The 9,016-nt window shown below is 36.2% G+C and overlaps 2 protein-coding genes and 1 long non-coding RNA gene across 6 annotated transcripts in view; all 3 read right to left on the minus strand.

Moving 5' to 3' along the window:
- LOC107644360 (DNA mismatch repair protein MSH7-like) overlaps nt 1-4,117 on the minus strand; it is an 11,231-nt gene extending 7,114 nt beyond the window's left edge. Inside the window, exon 1 of one of the 2 annotated variants that reach the window (XM_021102948.1) lies at nt 3,564-4,117. The gene's annotated coding sequence lies outside the window, so the exon portion shown is untranslated. The remainder of the gene's footprint in view (nt 1-3,563) is intronic. The other variant, XM_016348199.2, reaches the window with a different exon arrangement.
- The window catches only part of LOC110262593, a 77,940-nt gene that overhangs the window by 8,512 nt on the left and 60,412 nt on the right, over nt 1-9,016 (minus strand). The window lies entirely within an intron of this gene.
- The window catches only part of LOC107644359 (aldehyde dehydrogenase family 2 member C4), an 8,857-nt gene continuing 4,922 nt past the window's right edge, over nt 5,082-9,016 (minus strand). The window contains exons 3-9 of one of the 2 annotated variants that reach the window (XM_016348197.2): nt 7,078-7,461; nt 6,893-6,982; nt 6,254-6,427; nt 6,023-6,160; nt 5,713-5,850; nt 5,542-5,603; nt 5,082-5,479 (exon numbers count right to left, since the gene is read on the minus strand). In XM_016348197.2, the coding sequence (XP_016203683.1) occupies nt 5,440-5,479; nt 5,542-5,603; nt 5,713-5,850; nt 6,023-6,160; nt 6,254-6,427; nt 6,893-6,982; nt 7,078-7,461 (1,026 nt within the window). In that variant the 3' untranslated portion in view covers nt 5,082-5,439. The remainder of the gene's footprint in view (nt 5,480-5,541; nt 5,604-5,712; nt 5,851-6,022; nt 6,161-6,253; nt 6,428-6,892; nt 6,983-7,077; nt 7,462-9,016) is intronic. The other variant, XM_016348196.2, reaches the window with a different exon arrangement.

The raw sequence follows: 9,016 nt of genomic DNA on the forward strand, positions 1-9,016 counted from the left end.
TACCCGAGATTGACACTTAAAGAGAAACGGAAAAAATTGATGTAAAGAAGACTAAGCGAAATAAAACAGAGGAATGAAACAAATAGGGGAAAAACCAAAGCAAGGGATGACCTAGGGGGTCAGTCTAAGTGTGGTATCGTCGTAAGTTGGCGGCGTTCCATGTCCTCGGGATTTCGTCGCCATTTAGCCGTTCGAGCTTGTATGCTCCCTTTCCGATTGCAGCCTTGATTCTGTACGGTCCTTCCCAATTCGGGGTGAGTTTTCCTTCCCCCGGGGTCGGGGCTCCGATGTCGTTTCGTCGTAGGACGAGGTCATCGGGCCCAAATTCTCGTCGGATGACGCCGTAGTTGTACCTTAGACTGATTCTTTGTTTTAGGGCTAGCTCTTTGATGTGGGCTATGCTTCTTACCTCGTCGGTGAGGTCTCGTTCTGCTTCCTCGTCGTTACCCCCGACCATTCTCCTTGGGCTTGGATCTCCTATCTCTACTGGGATGACAGCCTCCACGCCGTATGTTAATCGGAAAGGGGTTTCTCCGGTGGCCGTTTGGGGGGTTGTTCGATACGACCATAAGACTGATCCGAGTTCGTTAGCCCACAGTCCCTTGGCTTCGTCGAGTCGCTTCTTTAGTCCTTTGACGATTATTTTATTTGCGGATTCCACTTGCCCATTTGTTTGGGGGTGTTCTACCGAACTGAAACGATGGGATACATGTAACCCTTCTAGGAATTCTCTGAATTTCCTATCGGCAAATTGGGTTCCGTTGTCCGAGATGACGATCTCGGGGATCTCGAACCGGGTTATGATCTGTCGCCAAAGAAACTTTCGGCATTGGGTTGCCGTGATGGAGGCTAGGGGTTCGGCCTCGATCCATTTAGTGTAATAATCTATGGCGACAATGAGATACCGGAGTTGACCGGGTGCCGTGGGAAAGGGCCCGACGAGGTCGATTCCCCAGGTACCGAATGGCCGTTCTGCCGATATAATGCTGAGTTGGTGCGGGGCGGCCTGGTGGATATTGGCGTGTATTTGGCATTTATTACAGTTTTTTACCAGCTGCATGGAATCTCGGATCACCGTGGGCCAGAAGTATCCGGCCCGGACTACTTTTTGGGCCAGGGTTTTACCCCCGATGTGGTGGCCGCAACAGCCTTCATGGACTTCGCGGAGTATGTACTCCGTATCCCCGGGTTCGACGCATTTGAGGAGGGGTTGCGAGAATCCGCATTTGTATAGTTGTCCCGCGATGATTGTGTAATTGGCGGCTTCCCTTTTTGTTCGTTTTTCCTCCTTGGGGTCTTCTGGTAGTGTTCTGTTGAGGAGATATTGTAGGATAGGGTGGTTCCATGATCCCTGGCTAGAGAGTGTCAGATAGGCGCTGGTCGTGGTCGATATGGAAGGTGATCTAACGACTTCCTGAATTAGCGACTTGTTGCCATGTCTTGGTTTGGTGCTGGCTAGTTTAGAAAGTAAGTCTGCCCTGGCATTCCGTTTCCTAGGAACGTGTTGTATGGTAACGTGATCGAATCCTTCTTTCAGTTCGTTTACCTTGGCAAGGTATTGTTTAAACATAAATAATCACATAAGCAAACCAATTACAATATGCACACCCAAACAATGTCATATAGATGCATATGATGAATGCCTACCCTATGGCTGATGATATCATCTACCAGTTATATAGCCAACCCGACACGTCCTGGAAGCTAACCATTGACTGAAACACCCATGCGGAGCAAGCTAACCATTGACCGAAACACCCATGCGGAGCAAGTGTGTTTGATCTACAACCCCTTTACTACTACCCGCTTAACCCAGAGCCAGTGGAATAACCACTACTGCGGCTACTACCCAGGCAGGTGTTTAAAAGCTCAACCTGGAGTAAGTGAGACGAACTACAACCCTTGCTACTACCCAGGTGTCACAATCACTGACCTGGAGCAAACGGGACGAACCACCATCCTTGATACTACCCAAGTATCTCAAACAATGACCTGGAGCAAGTGGGACGAACCACTATCCTTGCTAATACCCAAGTATCTCAAACATACATTTATTTATGCTATATATCACTTTCTTCTCAAATTACTTTACCTTAAAACCAAAAGTCCTTTCTCTTTATAGCATTCTTTTCCACACCATCTAATTTTCCCAAACAACCTCAAAATCATTTCATTCTTAAACCATCCGCTTAACCACTTTAAATTAGGAATTATTAATTAATTACCACCACAAAGTTTCAAGATTTTGAGGGAGAATCTACCAAATTTTAATTTCTTAATTTCATTAAAGATCCTTAAAAGTCATTGTTTTCCTAATTTGAATAAAAATTAAATCCAGAAATCAGAAATTCCAAACAATTTTCAAAGCCGAATCACTTAGAACAAAACCAGCCCATTCAAATCAAAACCACCTTCAAGTTCACTTTTAAAACCAATTCTCTGACTTCTTCCAAAACGTCACAATCAGAATTACTTAATCAAAGTCCAATTTATTTTAAATCCACTAATACTCCTCCAATTGAAATCCTCAAGTCAAATTCAAAAATATAAACCTTTTTCATATTTAAAACAACCTTAAGACATAAGTTTCTTCAAAATGACTTGCTCCCAAAAGAGATATAATATTTTTCTCAAGAAAATAAGACTAAATTATAAATTTCATTTTACTAATTCATTTCTAACATGGTTTATCACTTTCTTGAATAATTCAAGTAAAATAGTAAAAATCTTAGAATCATAATTTTCCAAATAACATTTCAATAAAATCTCAAATTTTATAGGAATTTCGACAACATTTCTCCTAAAACTTGGACTTTGCCACCCTTTTTTGGTCCCAACTAAACCATTCCACAACCCTTTCCAACGGGTTCAAAAACCAAATCAGTTTAAAATCAAGCTAATTCTAAAAATTCATATCATTTTCGTATCTCAAGGAAATCGATTCAAAATCAAATCATTTTTAACGAACCAACCTCATTTTCAAAAACTTTAAAGAATTAATTTAACAAAACCAAACAATAATCCAATCAAACAATAGTTATATTCATCTCAAAACAGCCCGACAATACATAAGACTTACATAATAACAGAAATTGTATTTATCACATCCATATCCATTTATAACAATTCCAAAATATAAAATAAGCTTTTTAGAAAAACACCCCTACCCCCGACAAGCCGAGACCTGAAAACCAAACACGTCAAGGAAACCTTCCCTCTTAGCGCACAATCCGTGGCAGCTGCAACCACAACAACTTTAATCACGGCACATAAGAACGAACTTAAACCTAAAGCATTAACATTTCAAGGACCTTAGAAACATATCACAGAATAGCGACTAAAAGAAATCGAAATAGGGAATAGCTTATTGAACCTACGAATATCCGAGAAAACGGAACAGCGACAACTCCGTTGACGACGTGGCAGCTTGATGTCGCATGCACGACTACTGAACTCGGCATGCACGAACCACAATTCGACCCTATGTTACCATCATTTCAGTAACTCTAACAAGTTATGACAGAAAAGTTGATTTCAAAGGTCTTAGAGACGATAACGCTTACCAAGACAGAGGATCCAACGGCAGAGGCAAGGCAGGGCGAAACCCAACTCTTCCTCCTTCCACGCGACTCAGACGGCGGCACGGGTAGCCACAGCGGCGGCGAGCTTCAGCCGCGACGGGGAACGGAAAAACAGCGTCGTTCTTTCCCTCCTCCAGCTCTTCCCTCTTGAATGTTGCGCGTCCCTCTCTTTCCCGGCAACACGCGACGGTGGAGGTCCGCGATGAGGACAACGGCGGTGCTGGCTCCGTGGTGAACCGACGCGGTCTCCCTCACTCCTCACGGTTCTGCTTCGACGGCTGCTCCAAGGTGGACCGGCGGCGACGGCGAGCTGGGTGGTGGCGCGGACAGCTCCCCCTTCTCTTCCTCTCCTTCCTCGAGCTCCCTTCCTCGTTCCCTTTTCTTTTTCTTTCTTTCCTTCTTTTCTTTTTTGTGTTTCTGCGTGTGTGTGTTCTTGTGTTGAGTGTGACTGTGTGAGTGTTGTGTGTGAGGGGTGGGGCGAGTGTCGTTTAGTTTAGGGATTGGGGTAGATTAGGAAATTTTAATAAATAAGAGTAATAACATAATTTTATAAAAGAGTAAAGTATCGTTTTTGTCCCCAATGTTTGGGATAAGTCCTATTTGTGTCCCTAACGTTTAAATCGTCCTATTTGTATCTTTAACGTTTATAAAAGTGATTCAATGTTATCCTACTATCAATTATACTAACAAATTAGATTATATTTTTCAATTATTCCCACGCTTGGATGTATTCATTCTCAATTAGGTCTCACTTGGATGTGTTCGATTTTAATATTATACTCACTATTTGTGTTTAGATTCAATTATGTCCCTAGAAAAGTAAATTATATAAATGTTGTAGGAATTAGTTTCAACATTTGATGAGCTATTTTTCGGAGTAGATCATCGATTCTATCCTAGACATTTGTATTCTAATTTCAAGAAGAGATTTTTAAAACTCAAACTAAAGCGTTCATGATGTGTAATTGACGGAAGGATAACATTGAATCACTTTTACAAACGTAGGGATACAAATAGGACGATTTAAACGTTAGGGACATAAATAGGATTTACCCTAAACGTTAGGGACAAAAACGATACTTTACTCTTTTATAAAATAATTAAAAGATAGAATAATAATTAAAAATCAAATTAAATATAAACTATTTATCTTAAAAAAATACCTTTTAATTGTTAATCTGTAAATTATTTTCAGTTAAATACCAATTTAATAAAAATTAGAGATAAGTAAATTAATTTTTTTATTTATAAAATAAGATTAAAAATTTATATATTAAAATTAAGACATATAAAATACTCATTATTTTTTAATTATAAAAACTCTAAATAATAAATAAGAATTTATTCAATTTATATATAAAAATTTCTAAAAATATTATCTTAAATAAATATTATTATGGATCATAAATAATTTATTAATTTCTTTTCAAAATTCAGGTCTTATACTAAAGGTTGAATTAATGAAGACATGCATTTAGTGAGCCACCACGAGACCAAAAATGGAACAAAAAGTTTCATAAAGTGGGAATTTTATGTGTGACGAAAGGTATACATAGCTTCAAAAAGTTTCATCCGATCCATTTTATTTGATAGAGGAGACATTGAATTCAAAGCCAAGGAGAGTTGTAAATTGGAGTTACAACAGATTTCTGTTGTAGGTACTGGTGGAGTGCTTGCATTCCATATTCTCTTCCAAATCCACTCTGCTTATACCCTCCATAAGGAATGTCACTCCCAAATATGAAATAGCAGTTGATCCAAACAATGCCTGCACGAATGGATCTGGACACTGTGTTTGCAATATCCAAATTTTTTGTCACAATTCCTGCTGCTAGCCCATACTTAGTGTTATTAGCCCTCATAATTGCCTCTTCAATAGTCCTGTTTCAATTTTCCATCTATTATTGTAATAGGTAATAGTGTACAAAGAAAACATAAAGCAATAATTTGTGTAACTTACTTGAATTTCATTAGTGACATCACAGGGCCAAATATTTCATCTTGTGCTATAAGCATGTCCCCCTGAAAATGATTGTTTAAGAATAAAAGGGAAATATTTGACAACATGTCAGATGTCTTGTTTTTCTAAAGAAGGTTGATTCAAATACTCCTTTTTGGATATAACGTTCACCTTAACATTAGAGAAAATTGTTGGCTCAATGTAGTAGCCCTTGTCTCCTAATCTTTTACCCCCACATAAAAGGGTGGCTCCTTCTTTCTTTCCATGCTCTATGTAGGAAAGAATTTTTTCAAATTGCTTTTTATCAATCTACAAAGGGACAGTAGTTACGAATGAAAGATAATTCTTAATTTTATTCGTATCGATATATAATCTATCTACTATTTAGACTTTATTCATTAAAAGATGATGAATGTAAGGTATATTTATTTAAAATACGACGAAAATGATATAATATGATATGGAAATATTTTCCATATACCTGAGGGCCTTGCTGAGATTTAGGGTCAAAAGGATCTCCAACAACCCAAGCTTTTGCTTTCTCTACCAACTTCTTCTCAAATTCATCATATATCCCTTCCTGAACAAACACACGTGAACTTGCAACACATATCTCACCCTGAAATCAAAACAAGAACAAAATGTTAAAGAGTGTCATTATAATGTGTAACCTGAGTTTCTTCATTATTAATTCACTTAAGAGAAGTTTGACCTTGTTATATACTATGCCCAAGAGAGCAAGGCTAGCAGCTTTATCCACATCAGCATCATCAAAAATTAGAAGAGGTGACTTTCCTCCTAATTCAAGTGACACTTGTTTCAAGTTGCTGCTAGCTGCAGCATGCATTATTTCACGGCCTACCTCTGTCGAACCGGTGAAGCTAACCTGCACACACATAAAGCATAAAAATAAAAATATTAGCCGAGTTTAACTATACAAATCAAACAACGCTATAGCCAAGTTACATTACGGTCAGTTACATGAATCAAACTATCCAAGACATCCCACAATGTGACTTAATATAATGCAGGGTCAAGCAACAATGTTAAAGTTGTTAGAAATATAACTATTAATGTGTATTTTTCTATCAGCTTAAACTTTTAGGAAAAATAATTTCTTGATATAATATAGCTTTTATGATTTAAAGATCTAGAGTTTAATTCCTATTGACCTAAAAAGAAGAATTTCAGCATACGACAATTAAAAAAATAGAAAGAAAACTTATGTAAAAATTCATGCAAATCCAAAAGAAATTCTTGCATGAAGGAACGTGTTAGAGATATAACTATTCAATTAGCTTAATTGTTTGATAGAAATGGTTTTATGACAAAAGCCGCATCAAGTGATTACCTTATCAACATTCATGTGTGAGGATATTGCGGCACCAGCAGTGGGTCCAAATCCTGGTACTACATTGAGCACACCATCTGGAATTCCAGCCTTAGAAAAAACAGAACAAACACAATATTCAACTTATCAAAGCAAGAAATTAACAATGCAATGTGATATCCAAAAATTGGACAACAGAACCATACCTGCTTAGCTAAATGAGCATAAAACAAAGCCGACAGCGGTGTTTGTTCGGCAGGTTTAAGTACCATGGTGCAACCAGCAGCCAATGCTGGACTAACCTTAATGAAAAACATATTACTAGGAAAATTCCATGGAATGATGTGTCCAACAACACCAACCGGTTCCATCAAAGTATATGCATGGAACTCTCCAGATGCTTTTAGCACCTCACCATGGATCTTATCGGCAGCACCGGCATAGTAGCGCAGCATATTTGCTGCTGCAGGAATTTCATGGGCCTTGCACCTATTGTACAACTTTCCAGCATCAATGGCATCCAATGCTGCTAACTCTGATGCGTTTTGATCAATCAGATCTGCCCATTTCAGCATGATTTTGGCCCTCTCCTGATTTGGTTAGTCAGTTAAGCCATGTTGAGTTTAATTAGTATCTTGTAACATTCCAAATTCTAACTGATACAACTTGGTTCAATTAGTTTAATTTGGTTTTATTATAACTGATATTTCTCTCTTACAATATCATGAGTTAACTTGGAGAGATTTGAATGTAATTTACTCAATTGTTTAACAATGATAGGATAAGATTTCATGTCTAATATCCATGAAATGGTTGTGGCCCTGCTTCATAATCAACTAGGTATAAGCTAACAAATTCAACTATCAATAGAGAATACCTATTAAAATACAAAATATATATTAAAAAATAAGTTAAAACACTATACATATATTTTATACGTAAATATATTGTTGCTGATTTTGACGTACGAATAACATTTTTGTTTCACAATAAAGCTACTTTAATTTTAGGAATATGACAATGTTGACCTACCACAATTCTGGGATTCCTTTGAACTTCAAGTAGCTTAAAATCAAAATCAGAATCTTATCTACCAGAGCAATTAAAATATTTTACTGGAGAATAATCAAATTGTTTTACGGTAGCATAACCGAAAAAAAATCATAAACATCAAATGTACATTCTTATACAATAATTGTTTGGTTATTCATTTTTGGTTTTCTTGTAACATGGTTAATGTGATTTTCTTTTGTTATAAATGTCAAAAACTAGGTAGGTATATTTGATTGTGAACATAAAACAAAGAATAAGCACATTATAGTAAGAGGTACGAATTTAATAAACTATACCTTTGTCGCAATCAGTATCAGCCTTGAAACAAAGAAGAAAAACAAACGTGATGGATTATTCAAGGGGAGGCATCTGATTCTAGAATCCTATATCTCTATATAATAAAAGCATAAATATTTCTTTTTTAGAAATGTTCAATTTCTAACACCTTTATTTTTATGTTTTTATCTTATATTTATACTAACACTAACAAATTCTCAATATTTTATACTAGAAGTGATGGTCTTAGGGCTTGTTTGGGTGAGCTTCTAAGAAAAGATCTTTTTTCGAGTTATCTTTTTTTAAAAGATCTTATAGAGAAGTAAAAGTAATTTTATGTTTGGATATGTCATGTAAAAAGGTCTTTTTATCAATCAATTATGTTTGGGTATAACAATATAAAAGTACTTTTTTGTTTATTTATTACATGGAAAATATCTTTTTTTTAAGGAAAAAAGATCTTTTAAAAAAAGATGTAAATTACAGCTTCTCAAAAAAGATCTTTTTTTTATTTTACTAGTGCTTTTACTTTTACTACTAGAAATTTGCCAAACACGTTAAAAAATAAAAAAAGATCTTTTTTCATTGAAAAAAGATCTTTTTTTAACAAAATAATGGCGCCCAAACATGCACTTATTATAACATTCTTTTTTTCTTTTCACTTAAAAATATATTAGAATAGTGAAGTTTAAATCACAAACTCATAAGAGCTTATCAGTAAACCATAAAAAAAAATCTTATGTGTAAAATTTTAAATTTAATTGAAAATCTAGACGGAAAAACTTATAAGAATTTGAGTTACTTGGACAATTTCAT

The sequence above is a fragment of the Arachis ipaensis genome, chromosome B05, assembly GCF_000816755.2.
Source record: "Arachis ipaensis cultivar K30076 chromosome B05, Araip1.1, whole genome shotgun sequence".
Lineage (NCBI taxonomy): Eukaryota > Viridiplantae > Streptophyta > Magnoliopsida > Fabales > Fabaceae > Arachis > Arachis ipaensis.